The sequence below is a fragment of the Daphnia carinata genome, chromosome 9, assembly GCF_022539665.2.
Source record: "Daphnia carinata strain CSIRO-1 chromosome 9, CSIRO_AGI_Dcar_HiC_V3, whole genome shotgun sequence".
Taxonomy (NCBI): domain Eukaryota; kingdom Metazoa; phylum Arthropoda; class Branchiopoda; order Diplostraca; family Daphniidae; genus Daphnia; species Daphnia carinata.
In genome coordinates this window covers 3475791-3501715 of record NC_081339.1, presented here as the reverse complement: position 1 = coordinate 3501715, position 25925 = coordinate 3475791, and the positions used below count along the sequence as shown (strand labels likewise).

The following is a 25925-nucleotide window of genomic DNA, read 5'->3' as shown; positions in this document are numbered from 1 at the left end:
TAACCACTGAAAATATCGCTTTGTGTTTACTAAAATAAAAACACACCTGTTCGCACAAAAACCGTGTATTAATATCTGGACCAAGCAATATATATATATACGTAAAAATCTGTTTTAAAATTTGAGTAATAATCACGTTTGATTGACGATTAGAAAACGGATGATTAGGCTTAGATCAAGCCTTACGTGAATACGCCTTCGATGATAAAAAGCGATGAAAGGCGTAAGTGAAAACTGCAGAATTTTTTCTTTTTTTTTACAACCCAAATTTTCTTTTTGAAAAAAATAGGACGCGTCTATACTTTCTTTCGATGCTTTCAACCTGAAAGGAAGAGTAGTAAAAATAGGAGAAAAGACACATTCACACAGTTAAATGGCTACAGTTTTTCCTTTTTGTTTCTCAAGCGGTGATTTCACTAGCAAAATTGCAATTTTCTCATCATTCTCTTTTGTTAGCTAAAGTGAAGCAAATACTCCCTGCTGTGTGTTCTCATTCCGCTGGATTATCTTCCAATTCGATCGAATCGTACACGAGATCTAATCGTTCGATTGGTATAGCGTTCAGACTCCATTCCATCAAATCTTCTTTTGTCATCGCGTGATTTTCAATCATATCACTCTCCACATAATCACGACTCACGACCGATTGGTGAGCCGTTTCAGAGGCTACTAAATCGCCGTCCTTTTCATTTTGTCGGGTAACGCGTTCAGCCGTTTTCTGAACGAATCGTACCCTGGGTGGGAATCGAATTCGTGGCGACGTCCTGGGTAGCGTAACATTGGCCGTCGGTACGATTTCGTCTTTCACGATGACCGAGACGCTTTTTTTGCTGGCAGGCATTATAGTTCCGGTTCCATTGCCACGTTTCAATCCCTTAGTTCGAACTCGCTTCTTCTTCTTCTTCTTGCCCGCTTTCGTTGATGGTGTTACAGTCGATGTTGTTGTTTTCGTAGTTGTCGTTGTAGGTGCTATCGTTGTTAATGGAATTACAGTAGACGTAACGTATGGAACTTGTGTAGTTGTTGTTGGTACAATTTCAGCTATCGATTCTGTAACTACGTAGATGGGAACGTCGTCTGCTGCTGTAGTCGAAGTAACCTTATCACGTACACGTAACAGTAAGGGAGGAATCATACCGTCATCGAAGTAAAGGACGTCTGAATCAGATGAGTTACTTGAATAGAAATCTTCTTCAATAGGTAGGAAGCTATCAAGTTCGGATATCTGATCTTGATCGGGATTGGCAGTGATTAAATACGTATGATCGTTCTCAACACTTTGACTGTTGTATCCGACGGATTCACCCGCATCTTCTACCGGTGATGTTATTATTTTTAAATCACTTGTTTGTTTGGATGATTGTTTTCTTCTTGGTTGTGTCCTCTGGCCATATCCATCATCTGATTTCGATGAGCCTTTGAATTTATATTTAGCTAATAATGGAGATTCTTCATTGCTTGATGGTTTCTCTGTGACCTTTTCTGGAGCTCGAGTGCTGGATGGACGTGTTACTTTAGGACGGACAGGGCTATCTCTGAATGGCTTTCTAAATATCGGTTGATATGCTTTTCTAGGTGGTTCAGGTTTCCTTGTTGAAGTGGATGGAACTACATATCCTTCTGGTTCGAACTCTGGAGGTTCTGTTGGAGCTTCACCTTCTAGAGAATAGTCTAAATCGACGGTGAGTAAAGTTTGATTCTTTGGATTGAGAATTGGTCGGATTGACGTGACTCCAGAGGTTGATGTTCCAGGTGGATAGCCAGTATGTGGAACACCGTAAGGTCTTTTATACGGGGGTCGACGGTAGTTCACAGGTGGTCGTTTGTATATCGGACGGACGGGTTGCAATGGTCGTGGTGCGTACGGCCGATACGGATGACGGACTTCATCAGTTGGATGATCAATGAATGGACGTTCTGGTTGATATTGGGGTCGGTACTCTTCGCCCTGTGGAGGTGGTGATTGTTGCACTGGATACTCGGGATATAGAGGCTCGGTAACATGTTCGGGTTTATTTTCCGGTTCGTATGTTTCGACTGGTTTATCCGGGTAAGAAGATATTTTATAATCGTTGGCGTCGTAAGGAGGAGCAGTCTCAGCTTGGGGTTCATACGGGGTGTCCGGATAAACAGTGACAAGTTCGTATGATTGATCGACGTAAGGAGCAGGTTGGTACTCTGGTTTTTCTGGGCGTTCGTATTCAGGTTGGAATTTATACGGTGTTTCAGGTTTGTCCGGATAGGCAGCCACAGGTTCAGTTGGTTTGTTTGGATAAGCAGTGACAGGTTCATATGGATTGTCGCCATAAAAAGCCGGTTTATACTCTGATTTTTCAGGGCGCTTATATTCCGGCTTTTCAGGCCGCTCGTATTCTGGTTTTTCAGGCCGTTCGTATTCCGGTTTTTCCGGACGCTCATATTCTGGTTTTTGAGGCCGCTCGTATTCCGGTTTTTGAGGCCGCTCATATTCCGGTTTTTGAGGCCGTTCATATTCCGGCTTTTCAGGCCGCTCATATTCTGGTTTTTCAGGCCGCTCATATTCCTGTTTTCCGGGACGTTCATATTCTGCTTGCGGTTCATAAGGTGTATCCTCTTTGCCTGGATAGGCTGTGACAGGTTCGTATGGTTTCTCTCCGTAAGACGGTGCAGGTTTATATTCCGGTTTTTCAGGGCGTTTGTATTCCGGCTCAGCAGGACGCTCATATTCTTGCTTTTCAGGCCGCTCATATTCCTGTTTGCCAGGACGTACATATTCCGCTTGCGGTTCGTACGGTATATCCTCTTTGTCCGGATAAGGTTCATAGGGTTTGCTAGGATGAGCAGTCACCGGCTCATACAGTTTTTCGTCGTTAGGAACAGTAGGTTCATATCCGGGCTTCTGTTTTTGGTCATACGGTACACTCGGCTTGTCCAGATTAGGTTCATAAACAGGTTTCTTGTCAGGCTGGTATGGTTGGGTGGGTTCAGCTGGATAAGGTGGCAGGGTACCATATTCAGGTTTCTTTTCAGCTTCATACGTCTCTGCTGGTTTCTCCGAATACGAAGGTTTAATCGTGGGCTTTGCTTGCGGTTCAACGGCCTTTTCAGGATATTTCTGTTCAACCGGTTTATCAGGATACGAAGTCGCAGCTTCAATCGCAGGTCTTTGTTGCGGTCTGAAGCTTTGCGCAGGTGTGTCAGGATAGAAAGCAGGACGTTCGTAAGGTTGTTCGACATCCGTTTCAATTGGGTAAGGTACAGATGCCTTGAAAGGAAGTCGTTCTTTTGGTACGTACGATTCGGTTGGTTTTACTGGATAAGATGGAACAAAATCTTCAGTATTCGGTTTCGGTTCGTACGGTCGATACAGCGGTGTCCATTCATTACTAACTGGTTTATCCAGGTAAGGACGTTTTGTTTCTTGTTTGGGTCGTTCTTCGTCTTTCTTTGGGGGCACTGGTGGACGATGTTGGCTGGGTTCTTGAGGACGTTGTTGATTTTGCGTCGGAGGGACGGGCCGTTCCAAGTTCGTAACAAGTGATTGCTGTTGTTTGAAACGAGTTTCGTAGAACTGGTCAGGTAGATGGAATGGACGAATCGGCTGGACAGTGAGAATTTTCGGTTTCTCTATAGGTTGAAAGAAGGGATGGTACTCGTTTGGATCGTAGATTATGCTGTCCTTGATCTCGATCTTTGGCGGTTTTGCCTTTGGTATGTAAACTGGAGTGTCTGGGAATTTCTCAGGACGTGGGGCAGTATAAACCGGAGGTGGTGTAGTTGGCCTTGGTTGGCCCGTCGCATACGGTCGTGGTATATAAACCGGAGGTGGAGAAGAGGGAGATGAAGAAGCCACATCTTTCGAAAGTTGCGGAGGAGTTCGTTCAACATTTTCTTTCGGCTCTAATCCACCCTCAAAATGAGGTTGTTTACGCCCGTCGTCAGGTCTTTGTGTCGGGGTAGGGTGGATGATAAACGTATTCACCTGGCTCGTCAACACACCTGGATAAGGTGGACGATTAGGCGGTTTAAGTTGCGGCTGATATGGTGGTTTCTCATAACGAGGATCTTCAGAGTTATGCGGATTAAATCGATGCGGAATCCGAGGTGGAGTAATGGGGTTGTAAACTAAAGGATCAATGCGAGCCGCTTCATCATTAGGAAATGAAGATCCAGTTGTAAATCCCCAATGAGATTGTTCTTCCCGTAGGATGTCATGGGGTCCATTTTCGTAACGCACTGTCGCTCTGTAACCGTCATCGTCGGCAACGTAAGACACGATTTGCCATCGATTATCAGGTAAAAATATCCTGTACTCGCCTCTCGTTCTCCCTTGTTCCAGTTTTTGAGAATGGGTTGACTGCAAAAGAAAAAGGTGTAATAATAATATGATTTATTATACCACTATTATTGTAATGGGGACAAACATGTTGCACAACAAACCAATTTCGAATAAATAGAACTTTCGCTGTCGGACAATTTTTACTTAAACGGTGGCAATAAGTCCAGCCGACACTATTTTTAAATGCATTTCTAAAGTTCACGCCCTCATATATTCTCTCTTTTTTTTTACTCGGCATAAAAACAGGAATGTCATATTAAAACCCCCCGAAAACGAAGGCACTCGAGCGGATGTTTATAAGAGAAAAGCACACAAAAGTTACTGTGTGCGCACACACGCCATATGGGTCTTTGTTATGGTAGACTGCATTAGAGTGAAAGTGTAGCGAAAGGCAGTGAGCCTGAGTCAGTTAGCGTCGTGGCTGCATCAGCAGTCACGCAATTGCGATGACATGTAGTGACCACCTGCGATTCACCGAGATCATTTTGTTTTCCCTTTCTGCATATCTTGCGTCACTAATGCAATCCCTTTCATGAGAAAACGATAGACCACAACAGACGGCCAAAAATTTGGCTACGTTGGTAGGGGTTTTCTCATCTCTATACGCGAATTAAGAAATAACCGCGTGACTTACTGACCAAGTAGGGATAGTCTTTCTCATTTAAATTTCACTGTCGTGATCAACGAACACAGATCACTAACGAAAATGAATGAAAGATTCCAACCACAATATTCAGTTGTCGTTAAGATGCAGAGAAAGTAATATCGCTTGTTGTGGTTCGATCAATTCGTAAAGGGCAACGAGTTAACCTATCGCATCAACCGCAAACAATGTTTTTTTATTCTTTTTGTTATGAGCGAACTGAAAATTAGAAAGCTTGCAAAGTTGACACGAAAATTGTTAATAGCAAAGTGAAAATAAAAAATATGACATAGATTTGACTTACCCTTTTGGATTCCACTGCTTCTTGATCCTCGATTGGCTCTTGTGTAACGTGTTCCTCGGCACAAAAGACGGACACGATCAAAAGAGCGACGATGAACGTTGAGCGGAACATGGCAGACGGTGGCATCCACGCCAACAGTTTTTGAAACCTTTTTTCCGAATATGTTTTCGGCGTAGATAGTCGGAAACATGCGCCGGTTTGCACACAAAGAGAGAAGAAGCACGAATGGTTGGACTTTGCAAAAGACGAAGGCCTTTATATCAACTTGGGCCGTCCTCAGCTACGTTTCTTTGGGGATACCCGCCCAACAGTGGCATGCTCTTTTTTTTTGTAAACTTTCTCCGTGATGGCTCCCTGTTATAAATGGAAAAGTAAGAGAAAAACAATAATGATAAAACAAAACAAAAAAATATCAATGGGAAACGGTCAATTAAAAACACTGGGACAAAACGCACCGATGAGAGAGAAAGAGAGAAGGTTGTGTTGTTCGATCTTTCTTTCCTCATTGTAAATGCGTTTTATACAGTTCGTTTCTCCAGCTACTGATTTCCAACTTAGTCGACCACACAAAAGCTCCGTTGGCCCCAAATATTCCTCTTAAAATGTAATGGACGGGGACGATAAAATCGTGTTTTTTTCTTTTCCCTTAAAATCAGGTGATGATTTTAGAGCATCGAGCACGATTTTCAATCATCAAACATTTGAGAAATGCTGTTTAACTTTTGAGTAGCTGTAAGAGCTGCATCAACGAGCACGATAGCAATTTCAGACTAACATGCAATGCTTTAGCGTAACATTAAGTGGCGTTGCTCTACATCAACGCAATGACGGCAAATTCTTCCTATTATTTGCGTGTCAATTGCGTATGATGAATAAAAACAGTAATTGAAAGAAACCAAATCATAGGGTCGGAGAGAGAAAGTAGACAGGAGCTTCAGTTTAAGTACACAACCACCTCATTGAACACGTAAAACACCTCGACGAGAGGAGGGCAATTAAGAAACATCAACCACGTGAATTGGTGCCGAAAAGACTAACTTGCATAAGCACGAGAAATTCCGTCTAGAAGAACCTGATAAATGTCTGTTGAGCAAGTAGAAATTTCGGGTGATGTGGCGGTTTGTAAACTTATCTCGAGCGGATGAGTAACGAGTTCTCGTTTCGGTTTGCGACTTGTGCGTCTGCAATAGCTTTAATTCATCTTCCACTTTCTTTCAGCGACCGCGTCCTTGATGCTCTACCGACAAATGTCAAATAACGTTGTTTGCCAATATGCACATTTACTTTCGGTCAGTGGTCGAGAACCACCAATCCGTCTTTTTCTTATGCTAGATCGATCGAAATATGTAAAAAAAATGGAGACAAGGTTAATCAAACCGGATTGAAAAAGTTCTGGATTATTCACCTAGGTTTGGTAAAAGTAAGAACGATACAGCCAAATACAAATAAAAAACGGGGCGTCTTACACCGACAAGTAGTGCACGAGTTATTCACTCATGAAATTAACTGAGTTAATATCTAGATAAAACAATGCATAATAAAAGGGAAAATGGGCCGTGCATAGCAAGATACTGGCAGTGTAAAACGTTGAAAATATGAGATGCGGTTTAATTATTATTAATTTCATCGTAATCATAATAGTTACCGTTCTTCTCTGTTTTCATATACTGCGAATAAGATTCATAAGGCAGCGGATAACTGGGCACTGGGTGATGGGATGATCTCCAATCGGGTGGCAGATTGAAGTCAAGTGGCACTTGCTGCAGATCCGGTGTTTGGCAGTAGTTATGCAACGGCAGTGGCCAGAATGGGGATCCAGTAGTGGGCATCATCCAGCTATTTGCAGCTGCCATGTCGATTGGGTGGTGGGCAATTTTATATTGCTGTTGATCATTGTACCGAACGTTAACCTGACATTACAAACTGATGAGTACTTTGATCATATCATCGTGCATGGTGTATACATGATTACCTTGGGAGCTGCAGTTGACTGTTCCGATGTAAATGTGCCATTCTGAACTGACAAGGAAAAGGCAGATGGCACAACATTTTCTGCAGGAGTGGTCATCATATTTTCATTGGTCTCCCATTTAATTTCTTGGCTTTTTGAATTTGCAACGGATGAAGGAGCACATCCGGATTTTGCATGCGAGGAAGAGAACAGCACAATTGGCGGAGGAGCCACAGTTGGCAAACTCCAATAAGAAATGCATGGACGACGATCAGTATCTTGTAGATGTGCCTGCTCATTTATAGGCGCTTGAAAGAAACGACACATTCGGCAGATCTTTCCCGATTTCGAATCTCGTCGTCGTCGGTTGCAAAACCAGTTCTGAATTTTTCAAATAATAAGAATGGATATAAAAGAAAAGAAAATTAACAAACAAATAGTGTTCGCAACGTTACCTTGACACGTTGAAATGGTAGATTCATATCTTTGCACAGGTTTTCATACTCGGATTTCGACGGATAAGGATTGCTTCGGTAGACATGATCTAGATTCTTTACGATTTCCGGAGGCAGTACTAGTCGCTTTCGCGTAGGCTGTAAATCTATGATCAAGTTTTCTGCAAGGTAATAGAACACAAACAATTACGCAAGAAGCATGGCATTTATTGCCCGTAAGATTCCCAGAGACTTAAACCATGACGAAAATGAGGTTTCCAATGGTTTTCACCACGTGGCGAAAAGGCACAGGACTTCGATTCCCATTCCCAAACATTTTCGTAGAACTTGCCCTCTCTTTTTGGGGGAATTACTTTTATCATTACGAGTGGGAAACGATGTCTGGCACTATATAGCAAGTGGGGATATTCAGCTTAGAGATCAAGTATGAACTTGCCTGATGATAACTCGTCCATGACGACTATATTTGTGGGCAGCTATGCAAGGTCTTAAACCCACCTCAGTGCAATACTGGGTATAGAAAGTAGCATTCACTTCAATCAGAACTAGAACGGCACTTCAAAATTTAGGTAACGTTGGCAGAATAAACCGGCAAGTGAATTTAACGACATGCATTAACAAATTCATCCATTTTGTCCAAAGCGACCGATGTTACTGGACTGTTATACATTGAATCTCTTGACGATCAACGTAGCACATTCGAAGGGTCTCTGGGGAATTGAGACGAGTCCAGCATCAAGCGGGCAAACACATTAATAGGAAACTAAAGCTCATTTGTACGGCTTGTAGTACGTCTTTGTATGTTAATAAAATAATTAAGACCTGTAAAATGCAATGATATGATGGATTTTTCAAACAAAATAAAGACCGATACATATGGCAACTTGTTTTATTTCCGTTTGCTTCTTTCGTTTTCCCTCGCTTTTTTTTTCGCTATGGCCATCTAGCGATGGAATTAAAGGTGTTCTGATTGATATTTGACTGGCAGTTTTGTTACCGTTTTTAAAAAGATCGTGGTTATATTACGTAAAAACCTCCTGCTCTTTGCGATGTGCATCTGTAATGTAATTTAAACAAAGGTAATAGAAAAGTATATTATAACGATAGTGGCCGAAAAACCGAACATAGCAGCAGAAGTTTTATAGGCCATACCGCCATACTGGCCGTTGACTTGTGTCGTACAGTCAACATATTGATTTGAAGATTCAGCAGTATACAGACGGTTGACAGGTAAGTACCCTGTGCTTATCGGCTTACCAAGCTTACGCTTCCAAAGAATTTCATCATAACCATTAACAAAGTGTATTCAACAACCGAGTGATTATCACATAAGTCTAGAACGTATTTGCAGTCAAAGTTCAAGAAGTGAAGTGTACAAAGAATATGTAAAAAAGTGAATTCTTTTTTTTTATGAAGGGGATGTAGAATGGTTTGATACATGCATCTCTGGTGTATACGTTAAAAGCACGAAAGCAACCCAAAAATGAAGCACCACCATCTAAATGGAAAATAAAAAGATAGAGGTTAAGTAGTTAAAAAAAAGTAATATCTGTTTTACGTAGAAAAATAGCACTAGGCGAGCAGCAGGTCGTCGACGTAAGGCTTGCCCGAATCGAAAATTTAAGGAATCCAAGCTCGAATAGGCATGGCGCATGCGCCGAGAAACCCCCGTCGTTACTTTCGCCAATTCTAAGGCAACATACATCAATTCTGTTACCATCACCCTTCTATATAGCATTTTGTATATTACGACGCATTACCATCATCAGTTATATTGAGCAGAACGCGTGTTGAAGTCTCATTCTCCGATGGCGTTCCATTACTAGTCCGCTCTTTGGTAGCTCTTTCCAACTGGAGCAACAATGAACTACGCTCAGATTGCACTTTTTCCAACACGGCTTGTTTTGCAACTAAGGTCTCCGTTAACGTTCGAAGTCTGTATCGAAAACCAAAAATTATCTATCTATATTTATTTTTTATTCGACATTTAACTGTACCGTTGTTCAAGCTCATCTTGAGATGGTGTTTTGGAATTATTTTGTTTACTAGTCAGTTGGTTCCTCACCTTGCTCAATTCGATTTCAAGCTGTTGGATTCTACCAGCTGACTGTACTTTTTGTTGCGAGAGATCTTCGCGGACATAACGCAACTCTTCCTCTAACTGTCGTAGTTCGTTTTCTACCAGTTCTTTTTTTGCTCGCTCCTCTAGCACTCTAGTTTCTGCAAGACTGCTAGCTTCGCGAATTTGACGGATTTCCGCTTCGTACCTAAGCAAAAATAAAACATGTAGTAAACAAAAATATTTCGAAAGAAGCACCTCACACCTAGCTTCGAGACGTGCGATTTCTTTTCTACATTGTTGTAGTTGGGAATTAGTCTGGGCTGTTTCTTCTCGTAGAAGATCCCGTTCTTGTTGAAGTTGATCCAACTCTGCCATTAACAATTCACTAGGAAGCTGAAAACTTTCATCTGTTTTCTGTTGTTTAATGTCTTGCAATAGTCTATCCTTGTCCTACATAAATTTTGATAACGTTATGGATTGTGACTTACTATATCGCTTGATCAATTTAAACCTGTAAGATCCTTTGAGCCCGAAGTTTATATTCATTTAATGATTGATGAACTACTTCTAGTTCTTCCTTAGCTGTCTGCAGTTGATACTGATATTGTTGTGATTCAGCTAATAAGTTGCAACGCTCCTTTTCACTTTGGTTCCACTGAAGTTTCATTTCAACTTCTAGAGATTGCCTCTTCTGAGACTCTGTTTCCAGCTGTGATTGGATGTGTTCCAACTTTGTTTGATACCCCTGTTCAACATGGACTGCTTCTATTTTTCCCTTTAGAGTAGTTAGTTCAGCATCCTTGTCTAGGATTTGATCAGCTAAGGCCATGTTCTCTTTTCTTAAAGATGACAGTTGTTGTTCAACTAACTGGACTGCAGTTGCCTGACTTTTTAACTGCTGTTCAGCAACTTTGGCTTCTGAAATATGCAGAAATGGAATTCTAATTTTACATGAAATGGCAACAAGGAAAATCCTGTACCTTTTTGGGCTTGTTTTGCATGTTGCATAGATTGCCTTATTTCTTGGTTAAGTGATTTTATTTCCTGTTTCAGCAAACTGTTTTCTTGGATGATACTTAAATCACCATTTGAGTAGGCGCTAGAGCTTGATAATGTGATGTTAGTAGAAGCATCCAGTACATCACTATTTGTGTTGAGCGAAGCCATTAAAGTAGCATCAAGATCAGGTTTGGATTTGCCTGCTTTGGAAAGATCAGACATTGAAACACTGTTTTTAAAGTTAACAGCAGCTGGCCCAGTTTGTTGCCCATGGTTAGAGGAGAAATCCGAAGCTACAGATGCACCAGAGTCACGTCTCGATTGGTTGGGGGTGACACGTTCTTTTGTTACAAGCACTGATTGAGCAGCAACTGCAGCATTTTTGTCAATTTTAACGAGGAAATCTTCGGCTTTTCCTGCCAAATCGGTTAGCCAAGACATTTCGGCGACAACCCATTAACCGACTTTCTTAGTGCGGAAACTGTAAAACGAATGCACTATATTTCGGCTACAAGAAAAAACTGATGACGAAAACAAATCCACAAGTCAGCTGTCAAATTAAGAACTCAAAACAACATTGCCAAACTTTTGCTTTTTAATAGGTTTGGCAACATAAGTGTCAGACTCCGATCTCTAGCAGACAGTAATTTAAAATTTCAGATGCCATGCTGCTCCGTAGTCGGTAGTAGGTTGATAATGTCGTCAACACAAGATTTTAACGTCTATGTTGGGGCTGAAACGGGGTTGTTTAAAGGTAAACTAATTTTTAATTGCAAACGAAACAATATCACTAGCTTTAAACTCATGTCGTTGTTAGGTGTAAATTTCAACAATCACCAAACCATAACGAAAAACCTGAACAGTTTACAGTCGCTGGATCGCCAACAAGAAATAACATGTATGGCGTGGGGAAATGACGAAGAAACCGAAATATTAATGGGTCTTAGAAGCCAAAAGGTTAAGATATATGACACAGAATTTAAAGGCTTCTCTGGTTGTGTGGAAACACCATTTGGTAAAGGACCTTTACGTGGAGTAGGAAAGTTTAATGAGTAAGTGATAACTTAGCCATGTTTTTGCACTTGAAACAGTAATTTATCTATGTTTTGTCATCAGTTCCATTATCACAGCTTCTGAAAGTGGAGATGTCAAGCTTTGGAAATTCAAGGCAAGTCAGCAGATTGAATTTCATGCACTAACTGCTGGGGAAAGTCTATCACGTATGCGTGTCTCACCCTACAACAAAAACATAGTTGGCACAGGGGGTAAAAAGAATGACCTTCAGCTTTGGGATGTGGAGAATGCTCAGCACCCTGTATTTAAAGCAAAAAATGTATGTTTATCCTAAAAATGTGGTATTTTTTTCTGACTTGACTGTAATTTTCAAATTGTGTTTCAATAACAGGTCAGAAATGATTTTCTGGACATGCCAGTCCCTGTATGGGTTAGTGATCTTGCATTTGTGCCCAATTCTGAACAAGTAGCTACGTGCTCAAGACATGGACATGTAAAGAAAAAAAAATTTATTAAAAATCTATGTTTACCGTATGAATACTAACTTTTTAAACTTCAAGGTGCGGCTCTACGATCCAAAGTCGCGTGGCCGTCGCCCTGTTATCAGCTGTATTCCGGAGGCAGAAGAAGCCTGGACATGTATAAGCATAGCTTCGAGATCCAAGTAGAGATACTCTCACATTTATCGATTATGTTCAAACACTCTTATTTATATATATATATATATATATTATTTATGCAGCCAAGTTCTTGTCGGTAGTGGAAAAGGAAGAATGTTGCTGTATGATTTCCGCCAACAAAAAGTTGTTCACGCGTACCGCGGATTTACAGGGGCAATTCGACAGATAGTGTGCCATCCTACCAAACCGCTAGTTGTTAGTGTTGGACTTGATCGTTTCGTCCGCTTGCACCATTTAGATCGACAAACACCTCTTCAAAAAGCATACTTGAAATCAAGATTAAATGCTGTATTGATGCGTCAAGATTTTGGAGTACTAGCTGATCAAGATGTAGATCTTAATGAGGAAATAGTTGACACTGAAAAAGATACACTTTGGAATACCATGGAAGTAATCAAGGATCGAACATTTACCGAAACTGAAGACATAGTGGACAAAGAAGTGGATGCAACACCGACCAAAAACAATGGTAGTTCAAGGAAAAAAAGGAAAACATTACCCTAATTCTTTTGGGACCGTATGACATGACTTTTAAATGAATAAACCTAAAGCTTGTAACAAATTTGCGTTTCGTTAGATCCGCATTTTTGCCCGTCCGATTGACGAACTGGTCCGCCGATTGTGCCCCGAATGACTATTTTCGGGGCGGGAACCCGATTATAGGCAATCGGGGCCGATCCCGAACTGTGAGCAGTTGTTTTGGTTCGGTAGTAAAATGGAATTATGTGGCCTGATGTAACCGATTTATTATCTGAAAATTCTGATTATCTAAAAATTTAGGGGATTAAGACTATTGTGAGTAGATAAATTCTTATCAACTTCTTGGTTAGTCTATCGTGCAACCTCGCCCTCAAGCGGTGGAATTCGAGCTATGTTCAATTTGTTTTGATTTGCATAGTTTTTTTCAACACGTGTGTCGCCCAGTGTTTCCTCTAGGTGTTTCTCCCCCATAGTCACATACATGGGGGAATTTGAAATTTCCTCCATAATTGAAGCATCGAAATGCATGGGAAGTGACAAAATTACCGAAAGGCGGAAAAATGCAGAAACTATTACAAGATTGCTGGGCAATCAAAACTACATTGCAATTTTGGACGGTAACACTGATACAAACTATGGATTTACGTGGAACGATGTATTCCACGCGGCAGTAACTTACATGAGCAAGGTTATTCCAATTCACACAACTATTTGGAATGATTCAAACTATTTTTGTGTCACAGGAAGTGGACAAGTTTAAACAGGATGAAGCAAAAGGTGTTGGAATAACTCAAGCTCAGAAAACTCTAAGAGAAAATCAACTACAACTCAGTGCAAATTGCCTTTTAAATGTGATAGTTCTGGCCAGTGAACGCAAACCTAGACTTGATGTAGATGAAGTCTTGGATCACTGTTTGATGGCGTTAAAAGATCCTTTCATGCTGGAAAAATTTGGAAGAGATCACCTAACTGCACTTAATCGTGAAATTTTATCAAAAAGAGGCTATTGGTCTAAATTAAAACCAAATGCCTGGCTCAGTATTTTCCTTATAAGTTTGAAAATTCTACGAAGCCAACTTCCCAACAATGTTACTTATGTCTCCTTAGCCAATCTTCTGAATTATGTAATGTGTCATGGTACTCTCCAATCAGACATTCTACTTAAAGTGAGAAAAAAGTTGCAGTTTTTCAAAGACAACCTTAACAACAAAACTGTACTTCAAAAAGAGCATTTTCTAGTCCAAATCTGGATAGATTCAGCTATTCAATTGGCTTTTGCTGTAGGATGTGAAGATAGGTTTCTTTTGTGTAGGCTGACTGAAGCCACTCTAAACACAATCCTTGATCTCTGTCACGATCACCTAGAAGACATCGACCTAATAGTCCAGTACTCGCTCCTTGCTATGGTTGCCCATCATCCCTGCGGAATCGAACCAAACGAAATTGGCTTTATGGTCGCAGGAAATGTCGATGATTGGTTGCGAATTATGCGTCGATTGCATAGTTTGATCGATTTCATTATCAAGACAAACCGGTGATAATTAATCATTCCTTATCATTTTCAACTTCATCATTAATCTTTTGTCTTTATTGATTTTAATTATAGGCAACGAAACAAGACAGCAGAGAAGAAAGTATTTGACCTGGAACAAAACACCGTTACCCTGGCTGTCCGTGTAGCTCGGCAAATCTTTTCATTGCCAGATTTCAGCATGGACGTCACACGCATGGGCATTATGGATGAAACGTCCACCTCACAAATTTCTGGGCCATCTACTAAGAAAAAACGCTTGATGTCGGGCCTTTCGGAATTGATCGATCGTTTGAGGACGATGGGAGCTACTAACGAATCCATTCCATTGCTTCAAATTACCACGCATTTTGTCGCAATTTATCCAGAATTTCCTCAGACTCACGAGATGAAAGAGTTGCTCAACTACGTCGTAGACGTTACTCACGATTGCCGCCAATACGAAATGATGGCTCACTGCCTTAAATTATTTCGCATTGTGTGCATCGCCTTGTTCGAACAACGGCCAGACAGCAAGGAATTGATTCAATCTTCTCTTCAATTGGATAACGTGGCCAGATTGTTGGAATCTGCATTCAAATGTGTGGTAGCGCACAAATGCCACAAAGAAAGTTTCCTTCTTATGGCGACTTTGCTACTGTACCGACTACCTTCGGTACCAATGGCTCGTCAAATCGCTCAATTATTAGCTAGACCTGGCGGTTCCATTCCGTGTGATCGTCATTCCATGCTATGCTTAGCTGCCTTTCTTCATCGCTACGTCCTACCTGACCATTCTTTTATTCGGCCATTAGAAGTTAACTTCAAAAGTTCTTCCAACTCCATTTGGAATGTATGGGGTGACCCGGTTGGAGATCGCTCTATCCGTTTAATGTTAACGGAATGGCTATTAAATTGCAGGGTATATTATTTTTGATCTATTGGAAATATTAATAGATTGTTAATAATTTTAATTGTTACGTGTTTAGGGCAAAGAGTATGACGCAACAGCGGATCTACATTTTGGGTTACTAGCTGCCCTCGCTATGAAGCAGCCAATGGTCGAAAGGAGAGCCATTTGCTCTCAACTGAGCCAACTTGGAACCCAAACACAGTTTGACTTTGAATGTCATCGTCTAGAATCCAAATTTCGTTTCATCGAATTCCTGGATGGGGATCAATCGGTTCTAGCAAAAACCCCTAACTCCAGTACATTAAGGCCGTTAATCAACTACCCCATGTCAACAACAGTCCTGGAAGAACAAAGTGCATTGATCGTTGATCTCCTCGTTCGGATGGAACTTCACATACAAAATTACAAGAAGATAGTCATCGATCTACTTTCAGCACTAGATGATGCTATTCTTTTGCTCTCATTGGTGCGCAACTTTGTTTTGGCTGGTTTAACTTCAAACACGTCCCAGCTCCGCGAAATGGCTGTACTGCTTGTCAAGCCCATTTTTGCACTTATCTTGTCCGAAGAAACTATTTACTCCCGTCGATGTCTTCAAACCTTCACCGCCATGTTCAGCATTGAATCAAGTGGTGAAGACTATTTACGTCCGATCATCTGGGACCTTTGTTTTGGGAAACTTGTAAGCGTTTCTTCACGCACCGAGTCAAAAGATGACACTTTTGGTGAAATCCGTCGAGGTGGGGCAAGCCACCCTTCCATTCCAGTAGCCGATCAAAGTAAAGAAGAAAAGAAAACAAGCTTATTCGATCCTTGTCTGCTAACAGACCACGAAGCATGGCATGTGGAGTTGTATCGTTTATTGTCTATCGTCTCTAGTCCCTCCGATCCGTCCGAAGCAGTTCGTCCAGTTTATTGCACAATGAAAACGGATTTACTGCGAGCATTAGCAAATGCTGGAACGGATCCGGCTTCCTATTATCATCTTCAACAAAGTATCTGTTTACTCCAGGCCTATTGTCGAGCACCTCTGCAATTATTAGACGCCGTTCACGTCATGGACATGGTTGATTTGCTATCCGGATTAGGCCACCAATTCATCTACGATCACGAAGCTGCATCCACTATACTGCGTTTACTTCCTCCCTTAACCGTTCATGTATCCAATGTTGGTTGTTCATCTTCCAAAGCCAAAATCATCAGTTTATTTCTCCGCTTTCAAACGGAAATCCAGGAAGATATGTTCGGCCCTCCAGTTGAAAAAGCATTTTACCAATGCCTTGCAAGTCTTCCATCATCAGCCAACTGGCTTAAATGGGGTGCTGGAACAGTTGAATCGACAGACCCTATATCCCCAATTTGCATCGAGGCATTGGCTGGACTGAATCGCCCATTCAACTCCACAGCGATGGCCACCAGCCTAGTTCTACATCAGCTATTTGACTACGGTGATACTGTGTCCACCAGTTGGCAAGACAGTCTATTGGCTACCCTTTCATCTGCTGTTGTCACCAAAGAATTCATTAATTTAGATGAACAAAGAGATGTTGCTATCCGATCCGCATCAGTCCTTCAACTACTGTGTTCTCTGATCGTCAAAAGCCCTTGGGCAGAGAAAACAGCATTGGTTATGATGCTACGTTTTACTCGTTATCATTCAGTTGAAATTGATAATCTCCAACGTGCCTTGGAACTAGCAGCTCGCCAACTCAATCTGGACTATTATGGATGGCTCGATTCGCGACTGGAATTTCTGCTGGATCGGTGGCTGGACACGGAAGATTTCAACAACTTTCCATTCGGCATTTATCACTGTTCCAGCTTGATTAGCTTTGTGGAGAAAAACCAAGAAATTGTCGTGCCAATCATGTTTTTGAAAAAAGAGGCTCAAAAGATGGCTCAACTAGCGCAATTAATGGGTGTTGATGTGGCAGATATGGTGTGCCAGCACCTCGCTGCCATCATGGCCAAAATGTTGCCTCTTCTCTCCGAAGCCAAATTAAAAGGACCTGAAGTGCCAGTAACATTAAATCGATTTGCGCAGACCAAATATCAAGAGATACATCAACTTGTACTAGATCGAAGTCGCACAAGTCAAGCGCTTAAAAACAATTTACTGGAATTAACAAGTCGCCTTTTATGTAGTGTTTATGATGCCACCGTATCCGCCCAGCTCTTCGGTCCAGAAATAATTCTTCCGCTCACCGGATCATTCCGTTTTGAGAAAGCCGCTGTAATCGACGCTATTCGACATTTCTCACCTGATGTTATTGCTGATATCAACACCGAACCATTTGAAAATTTTGCCCTGTGGACTGCAACGCATCCGTGGGAAGTCCACACTCTTCTTGTGAAATTATTTATCGCCTTTGAGATGGGCTGTCGATTGACAGACAAGCAACAAGCTTTAGTTAACCTATCGGCAGCGTCGGATTTGCTAGTAAGTTCTATGGAAGAAAATCAACAGTCAATGCTGTTTTACGTCTTCTATTCAATCGTTCATCGGATGGGGCATGTAATTCGCAAAGATGAGACGGACGAAACGTTACGAAGAGGTGCACTAGTGATCGTCAAAGGACTTGTTGTTAAAATCATAAATACATGTCCACATATCGTCGGCCAGCTGTTGGTGACAATTGTCGGCTTCATCACCCCCTGGGCGAAAGCTTCTAATGGACTCCAATGGCTGGCGGTGGATATACTGGAACTCCTGATTGTGGAACACGGTGATACATTGAAAAATTCAATAGATCAGTTGAGTCCTTTTCCTAATTTACCACAGTTTGCTCGTTTGACCCGGGCATTTGAAAGCAGAAGACAAAATAGGAATCGTTCACTCGAAGAAGAGATTATCGTCTTTTTGGGTTTAGTAACTCAATTAGGATATGACGATATCCCAGTTGAAAGTGTGGAAAACCTTGCGAAGCTATTGGCCAAGCGGAAGAAGGAACTGACGGAACTCTACGCCAAACTAGAAACTGGAAACGGATCATCTTCCGACTGCATCCGCAGTACTATACATCGCCTCGTTTGCAGTTTGATCCAGCTTTGCAAATCCAAACAGAATTTAACAGAGGCAGTTGCAGTCGCCCTAGGAGAACTAGGGCCAGCTGATTTGACAACGTTGATTCTTCAACCGGACACTCCCGTTCCTGATACAACAACTGTACAAGGTCAGATGGAATACCACGCTCAAAGTCATTCCACTCTCCAATTGGCCGTGACCGTCTTCCCAATGCTGGTGCGATTCTTGTTCACGAGCGACAGCATCCAATTGCTCAACTTGTCCGGCCAGGTCATGCTAGCAGCTATGGATAGCGTAGAAGGCCAGCAATTTGCTTTACTAGCAAATAAATATTCATGGCCATCTCGTGATCTGATTCTACCATTCCGAATTAAACCGCAAAAGGATAAGAAGAGTTTATTCGTCGATATGCAGTACTTTGACAGCAACGTTGATGACAATTTACTATGGACACAAGCAGGACATTCTTCGTGGCTAGTCCGGCTGACCTGCACGCTCATAAGCGCATTCAGTCCGCCTAGTTTCTATGCTACTCTTTTGCCTGTTTGTCGCCTACAGCCGGAATTCTGTTCGGCCCTATTGCCGTTTGTTGTTCGCGCTATGCTGACCAGTGGTGAACAACGCATTCAAAGTGTTATATCAATGCACATCAATGCTATTTTAGACCCGTCCAACAATATGGCTGAAGCTTCTGTCAAGACGATCCTTCAAATTGTGCAACACCTGAGGTCCCAGAAAGGTGAAAAGAAAACAGATTCACCGTGGGATCGAAATTTTCGGCTTAATTTGAATTACCTCAATGCCGCCAGAGCAGCCCAGTCGTGTAAGGCTTATTTCAGCACGGTAAAATAATTGTTATTCTTTTTTAGCTGATTAAAAACTTAAAATTTATTTGCTATTTTTCAGATCATGTATGCCGAAATTTGGCTGGATCGTTTGAATACGACTGGCCATTCAGAGCCACTAAATGATGCTGGAGATAGTGGTTATAGGAAAATGCAACCTGTTCAAGATTTACTGTTTGAAGCTTACACTTGTACTGGTGAACCGGACGGCCGAACTGGATTCCAATCACTTCCGGACATCCGTCGCTACGAACAAGAGTCGGATTGGTTCCGAGCGCTCGAGTTTTACGACGCACAGGCTTCATATACTGACTCGGAAGATCAACAGACGATGGCATTATCCGCCTTATCACGATGTGGCCTCTACCGGACACTGTCTGATGTTACCTGCAATCAAGATAACCCAGCCATAAGGGAATATCAATACGAATGTGCTTGGCGTCTGTCGAATTGGGACCAACGTCACGAAGCAGAAAAGGAAGAGAAAGCAGGTTTCCAGCAATTACTTTTCAATTCACTCGTCGCGTTGAAACAGGGTGATCAACCTGAACTGATTCGCAATTTATCGCAATCACGTTCTCACGTTATCGACCATCTACGTCAAGCTGGCAGTCTAGAAAGCTGCCGCATTATCTATCCTGCTTTAACTCAGTTACGATTGATCTGCGACCTGGAGGATATCAGCCAGTCTGACAAACAATTGGCTGTTCTCAAAGAAAAGTGGACGCAAGATCGTTTAACTGTAAATGATTTTAACTACATAGAGCCATCTTTAACTCTGCGTGCGGTTATGCTGAAAGAGCTTTTGCCACGCTCTACCGAAACAACGGCAGCTTTAGTTGACACGTTGCTCGAGACTTGCCAGAAAGCCCGTCAGTATGGAAATTACCCTGCTGCTGAACGCTGCCTAACCCAACTATCGACGCTCACCGGACATAATAAAGAAGTTCAAATGAAATTTCATTTGGAAAAGGCGTTGACTGAATGGCAACGTAAAGACGGTGATCAAGCACTGAATACGTTACGCTCCTTGTCGGCTACGTTGGAAGCCGATGCGATTCGACATCCAATTTATCCGCGAGTTTTGAATCTTCTCGGCCAATGGCTGCATGAAACACGTTCCGAGAATCCTCGTCAAATTCTGTCCCTCTATTTCCGCAAATCTCTTGATGAGGCTGACGATGCTCAGACCCGTCATAAATGGAGCGGATTTGAAGGCAAAGAAAATCCATCCGCGTCTAACGTTTCAGAAGCGCGTCAAATTCTAGCAGCTTATGCCGATTCGCTTTACAAAGACCTGCAAAGCTACATCGAATCCAAGGATTTTGAGACGCAACAAAAACTTGCCAAAATCCGGCAGGGCCAGGCAGCCGAATTGAAAAAACTTAGAGCCAGCGCAACGGAAGGAAACAAGGATGAAGTAAGACGTGCCAATCTCTTCATGACAAATGAAACGACAAATGACATGTGCGAGTTTGAAACCTTGTTCAAAGAACGAGAATCGTATTTACTTGAAGCTGTCAAAAATTATTTAGTAAGTATTCTTCCATTTTGGTTGAGTTTTCATTACTAAATCATTTTTATTCAATTATTTTAGGAAGGCATTCGGCAAGAGACAGGAGGCGAGAACAAAAATATTTCTTTTGATGTGAGAATATCGCGATTGATTTCGCTGTGGTTCGACAATCGTGCCAACGTCGATCTCACGGAATTGATGACGAAAGGGATAGCTCAAATACCTTCTTATCATTTCATATCTGTACTGCCTCAGTTGGCTGCTCGTCTAGTATCTAAACCGAATCCACAACTGTATCACGATGATTTCCCCAAATTATTGCAAAATTTAATGGAAAAATGCGCGGTGGAACATCCTCATCAGTATACTTCTATTTATTGCATAGAATTATTTGATTGTTAAACGTATTTTTGTTAATGCAGCACGCTTCCTGTCATCTTAGCTCTTGCCATGACCAACAAAGATAAAGAAATTGAAGAAGGATCTCGTTCAGCAAACCATCAGCCGGATGAAGATCGTGTGATTGCAGCCAAGAAACTGTTACAGAAAGTGGCCAAACGCCCAGAGATCGGGGACCTTTGCAGAAAATTGGAACAGCTTCATTTAAGTTTGATCCAGCTTGCTAATAAGGAAGCGAACCCGAAGGATCGAAGTTTAGAGGCACTCAAACTTCCGCCCGAATTGCGTGACATCAAAAATATGGAGGACGTAGCTATTCCCACCTTCCCGCTAGCAGTGAATCCCAATGGCGTATACCAAAAAGAGCAGGTGGTAGGGATAGTCTCATTTGATCCCAATTTCATGCTAGTGGGCGGTATCAATGCTCCTAAGAAAATGGCCTGTTTGGGTACGGATGGCAAGACCAGGCCCATGCTACTTAAAGGAAAAGATGATTTACGTCAAGACGCTGTTATGCAGCAAGTATTCTCCACCATGAATCTGTTCCTGGAACGAGACGAACAGGCACGCCGACGCAAATTAAATATTAGAAAGTACAAAGTGGTTCCCCTGTCTAGAAGAAGTGGATTGCTGGAATGGTGTGAAGGAACGAATCCTATTGGATGTTATCTGATGGGTAAGAGTTTATGTTTTGATTGAATTAAGTATTTTTATTAAAATTGTTTATTCCAGGTAAAGATGGCAAGTCCGGTGCGCATTCGCGTTACGCTAAGCCGGGCGACCTGGGTACCGAGGAGGCCAGGAAAGAAATGGCTAATTTGATGAACATTAAAAGCTCAGAGCAACGTTTCCAGCGCTTCCAGGAGATTTGCGCCCGTTTCCCACCTGTGTTTCGCCATTTTTTTCTGGAACAATACTCAACGCCTTCGATTTGGTTCGAAAAACGAATAACATATACTCGCAGCGCTGCCGCATCTTCCATGGTTGGCTATATCCTTGGTCTAGGGGATCGCCATCTACAGAACATTCTCATCGATGAATACACAGCCGAGCTGGTAATTTCACGTAACTTCCAATCACCGTTAAAATTATAATACTTAAAAAATTTATAGATCCATATTGATCTTGGGATCGCCTTTGATCAAGGGACGGTTTTGCCCATTCCTGAAACAGTTCCATTCCGGCTGACTCGGTAATGACAAGACATTTAATATTCCCATGTATTCAATCATAATTATTTAATGGTTAAACCAACAGTGACATGGTAGATGCCATGGGCGTTATGGGTGTAGAGGGTATATTTCGCCGATGTTGTGAATTTACCATGGAGGTCATGCGGAAACAGCAGGATAGTATCTTAACTCTACTGGAAGTACTTCTCTACGACCCACTCTACGTATGGACAGTAACACCACAAAAAGCCGCTGCTTTGCAACAAAAGCAACGCAATTTGAGCAAACGTCGCGATTCATCTGCAATAGGCACCCTCCCCGAAGAAGGTATTTATTTCAGTGTTGATATCTCCTTATCGCGTCCTATCGATGAATAACAATCTTGCTGTATTTTCAGGGTCTGTCGATACAGAAGTTAACGAGTCCGCCAAACGTACTCTGGTTCGGCTGAGTCAGAAGCTTCGAGGAGTGGAAAAAGGAACTCCGTTGTCGGTACGAGGTCAGGTCAACTTACTCATCCAGCAGGCCACCGATCCTGCTAATTTGTACCGTATTTTCCATGGGTGGAGACCACAAGCTTGAAGAGCTACCTTCGCCAACGTTCGCTATTTTCAGTATTCCTTTTTTTTCAAATTTATTTTTTCTAGTTGGGGTTTTCCTTTTTTTAAATATTTCTTTTCGCTACAGTTTATCGCCTGCAGAAGTTGTGTTTGTGATATTTCGTTTACCGAGAATTAGAATAAAAGAAAAGAGGTGCTCTCCCAGGAGAGGAACCCAAAACAGGTTGAGACTACATCCTCAATTTGAAGCCAATTTCCCAGTAAAAGGCGACCAATCGACGTTAAACTGAATCATCGAGTCGACGTTCTTGTTTCTTTTTCATGTTTGTCTTTTATCACTCAACAATGTCATTCCTGCCTTGAATGCAGACAGAGAAACAAGTTTTGTATCCCAGGTAAAAAATAATGGCTTCAACTAGCAAGACCGTTGGGTCGGGACTAGAATTTCCAGGCAAACACGTTTATGTACGCTCCACCAATGAAGATACCGAGGCCCCCGAGCACCAAGCCCGCGTCCAAAGCTGGATCCAAGACTATGAAAAGAGTCGCCAAGTTTTCGTATTTCCAACCCAAACTGTACGCACGTTCGCAACTCTACTTCTTGTCCTAGGATTGCTGTCTCTTATAGTCCAGGTATTGCAAAGCAGCTTCGCTATTCAATTACAATTAAATTTATTTTGTCAATTTAATGGTTGTGTAACTTAGATTGCTTCGTCTTCATTGCGCTATGCATTCGCGCCCAGTCTTCTTGGCTCTGGGATCTGGATTGGCCTCTTCTGCGTGGCCACGGGTGCTGTTGGTTGGGTTGCTTCTATGAGGCTGAGTACCTCAATGTAACGTTAATTATCACCGATAAATTGCATAGAATTGGAAAATGAAGTTTTTTCCCCCCAATAGGCTATTAGATTTTAACATCATGGCCTTGATTTCCACCGCTCTCTCGGCCATTATCGTCGTTTTAAACAGCATCGGACTGGAAATGTACACCAAATTGTGTTACAAATCGATGGTACCGACGCAAGAGAATCTCATTACCAGCAATCAAAATGACACTGACGTCAGTGCTGGAAGACAGGCGTCTAACGCCCTTAACTGGGTCGGAGATTGCGGTACGACTTTATCTTTTAAATGCATATGATAGGCATGATTTCTTAATTGTGTTCGTCCCACAGATCAAGCATCTTTTATCCTGATGGGCATTGTTGTTTTTCTTCACGTACTTCTTTTCCTGACATCGGCCAGTTGCAGCTCGTACATTTGCCGAGCTCTTAACTCGTCTTACAGCGTGCGTGTAAGTCCCACACAGGTTCTGTACAAAAAAAAAAGGGACTTCCATTGCGAGGCATTTAATTAATTTGTAATTTTATTCACATATTCAGGCCCCACCGCTCGTCATCTATCATAGCGACACTGTCGAAGTAGGCAAGAGTGGACCTGGTTCCACCGCAGCTACAACAAGTACAGTACCTACTGGATCTGCTGGAGCTGCAGCTGAAAGAATGATGGAAAGGCTGCATCATGTTGGATTGGAACGAGGGCACGAACACCACGGTGGAGGCTTCAATACTCCTGCCGTTCCCTAAGAGAATAATAATGAAGCTTTAATGCCTGAATCCTCCATTTCAACTCGTTAGATGTTTTGGTTGTCATTAGAATATGTCAATAAAAGTCGGTAACTATACCTGTTAGTTTCTTTAATCTTTGTCTACCTGTTATAGGTTTTTTTTTTTTTTGCTAGGGGATCATGTATGATAAAAATTAGCTTGAAGATGTATTCCCAAGAGATTCTCGAGAAAATTCATTTGACCAACGCCGGAATAAACGTTGTGATTCGAGGAAAATAACGTTTAGATGGAGTCCGATTCAGTTACCGAAAACCCTGTTCTGATATCAGTTAGAAGACGACTTCGTTAAATCGCTAGTGTACTCTTAGACTCTTAACACTTGAGTAAACTCCATTCGAAAGGTGGTACTGAAAGTCTAAAGACAATCCTTTGTTTTCTCTGAAGATGATGGAATTTCCTGGAAGAATTTATATAAGGGCTGAAGATGACATACATTCAGCCGAACATCAGGCCATGGTGCAGAAATGGCTAGGGGAATTTGAGAAAATAAGCCGACAATCTTTTGTTTTCCCAGAGAAACACATCCGAAGCTTTGGATACGTGTTTATCGTTATCGGTCTGCTTTTAATGATTATCCAGGTACTGTCTTCTTGTTTTGTTTGTTTCTTTTGAATAGATGTTATTCTTTCCTTGCATGTGATAGATTACCTTGTCGTCTGTTCAACATGCTTATATCCCAAGTCTTCTTGGTTCGGGAATTTGGATCGGATTTCTTTGTATTGCGACAGGAATCGCAGGAGTTTATGCAGCTGGAAAAAAAAGCAATAAAAAGTTAGCGAATCTTTAAATTTCTGCAATTTTGGTGTGGAAATTTTAAATGGCTGACATGTCATCTGTTTTTTTCAGCTTACTGGATTTTATGGTCATGACGACAATTCTTAATATATTTTCGGCCATGATCGTCATTCTCAACACCATCGGCCTTGAAATGTATTCCAGACTTTGTTTCTCGGGAAGAGGCAAAGAATGGATAGGAGAATGTGGTAATGTGCAGTAACGTGAATACGACGTTATTAGTAAGGGAATCTTTTAGTTTTCATTGATTGAAATATCTCGTATTTTAGGCCAAACAACTATTATATTGCAATCGATTCTTGTGTTTTTGAATATCCTGCTGTTCCTATTATCGGCACTGTGTGGCGGTATCGTTAGTAGAACGCTGGATACATCATTTCAGATTCGGGTATGTACACATTCCATATCAAAATTCTGCATGTGTTTTACACTTACGTATTCACTTTTGGGTCCAGACACCTCCGCTGGTGATTTATTATAGCCAAAGTCCGATCGAAGAAGTCATCCAAACTGAAGAACAGCAGGCATCCAATACCGAAGACCAGCAGACATCCAATACCGAAATGACGCCAGAAAACAAGGATACCGAGCAACGTGGTGACATGCCAAGCGAATGAAGAGAAATCGAATGACGAAAATACACCTGAATAGCGTGAAAC

General features: G+C 41.8%; 7 protein-coding genes across 8 annotated transcripts; 4 read left to right on the top strand and 3 right to left on the bottom strand.

Moving 5' to 3' along the window:
- Window positions 1–57: 57 nt before the first annotated feature.
- On the bottom strand, window positions 58–5602 carry LOC130688275 (uncharacterized). Its single transcript, XM_057511248.2, has 2 exons — window positions 5266–5602; window positions 58–4336 (listed from the first exon to the last, which is right to left on the bottom strand). Exons 1-2 carry the CDS (start codon window positions 5389–5391, stop codon window positions 491–493), a joined length of 3972 nt encoding a protein of 1323 aa, XP_057367231.1. The 5' UTR covers window positions 5392–5602; the 3' UTR covers window positions 58–490.
- A 1039-nt stretch (window positions 5603–6641) lies between these two features.
- Window positions 6642–8307, bottom strand: LOC130688293 (uncharacterized). Its single transcript, XM_057511271.2, has 4 exons — window positions 8108–8307; window positions 7672–7832; window positions 7238–7597; window positions 6642–7175 (listed from the first exon to the last, which is right to left on the bottom strand). The coding sequence occupies exons 1-4, from the start codon at window positions 8124–8126 to the stop codon at window positions 6873–6875; spliced, it is 843 nt and encodes a 280-aa protein (XP_057367254.1). The 5' UTR covers window positions 8127–8307; the 3' UTR covers window positions 6642–6872.
- A 650-nt stretch (window positions 8308–8957) lies between these two features.
- On the bottom strand, window positions 8958–11294 carry LOC130688279 (golgin subfamily A member 5-like). Its single transcript, XM_057511251.2, has 7 exons — window positions 10714–11294; window positions 10245–10651; window positions 9996–10183; window positions 9669–9938; window positions 9432–9607; window positions 9230–9360; window positions 8958–9169 (listed from the first exon to the last, which is right to left on the bottom strand). Exons 1-7 carry the CDS (start codon window positions 11171–11173, stop codon window positions 9080–9082), a joined length of 1722 nt encoding a protein of 573 aa, XP_057367234.1. The 5' UTR covers window positions 11174–11294; the 3' UTR covers window positions 8958–9079.
- A 35-nt stretch (window positions 11295–11329) lies between these two features.
- LOC130688285 (WD repeat-containing protein 74-like) lies at window positions 11330–12988 on the top strand. Its single transcript, XM_057511260.2, has 6 exons — window positions 11330–11486; window positions 11550–11784; window positions 11849–12065; window positions 12138–12239; window positions 12307–12410; window positions 12489–12988. The coding sequence occupies exons 1-6, from the start codon at window positions 11393–11395 to the stop codon at window positions 12928–12930; spliced, it is 1194 nt and encodes a 397-aa protein (XP_057367243.1). The 5' UTR covers window positions 11330–11392; the 3' UTR covers window positions 12931–12988.
- Window positions 12989–13326: 338 nt separating this feature from the next.
- Window positions 13327–23000, top strand: LOC130688273 (serine-protein kinase ATM-like). Its single transcript, XM_059496950.1, has 11 exons — window positions 13327–13594; window positions 13650–14440; window positions 14513–15338; window positions 15406–19197; window positions 19261–20737; window positions 20801–21077; window positions 21138–21790; window positions 21847–22169; window positions 22227–22306; window positions 22372–22613; window positions 22684–23000. Exons 1-11 carry the CDS (start codon window positions 13388–13390, stop codon window positions 22866–22868), a joined length of 8853 nt encoding a protein of 2950 aa, XP_059352933.1. The 5' UTR covers window positions 13327–13387; the 3' UTR covers window positions 22869–23000.
- A 137-nt stretch (window positions 23001–23137) lies between these two features.
- Window positions 23138–24434, top strand: LOC130688292 (uncharacterized). 2 transcript variants are annotated; one of them, XM_057511270.2, is made up of 5 exons: window positions 23138–23479; window positions 23552–23679; window positions 23744–23955; window positions 24019–24137; window positions 24226–24434. In XM_057511270.2, exons 1-5 carry the CDS (start codon window positions 23252–23254, stop codon window positions 24427–24429), a joined length of 891 nt encoding a protein of 296 aa, XP_057367253.1. In that variant the 5' UTR covers window positions 23138–23251; the 3' UTR covers window positions 24430–24434. The 2 variants fall into 2 exon arrangements, with proteins under 2 accessions (XP_057367253.1, XP_057367252.1); XM_057511269.2 differs by having other exon boundaries at window positions 24019–24152.
- A 393-nt stretch (window positions 24435–24827) lies between these two features.
- LOC130688294 (uncharacterized) lies at window positions 24828–25894 on the top strand. Its single transcript, XM_057511272.1, has 5 exons — window positions 24828–25050; window positions 25115–25242; window positions 25318–25454; window positions 25536–25654; window positions 25722–25894. Exons 1-5 carry the CDS (start codon window positions 24856–24858, stop codon window positions 25881–25883), a joined length of 741 nt encoding a protein of 246 aa, XP_057367255.1. The 5' UTR covers window positions 24828–24855; the 3' UTR covers window positions 25884–25894.
- The last annotated feature ends 31 nt before the right edge of the window (window positions 25895–25925 follow it).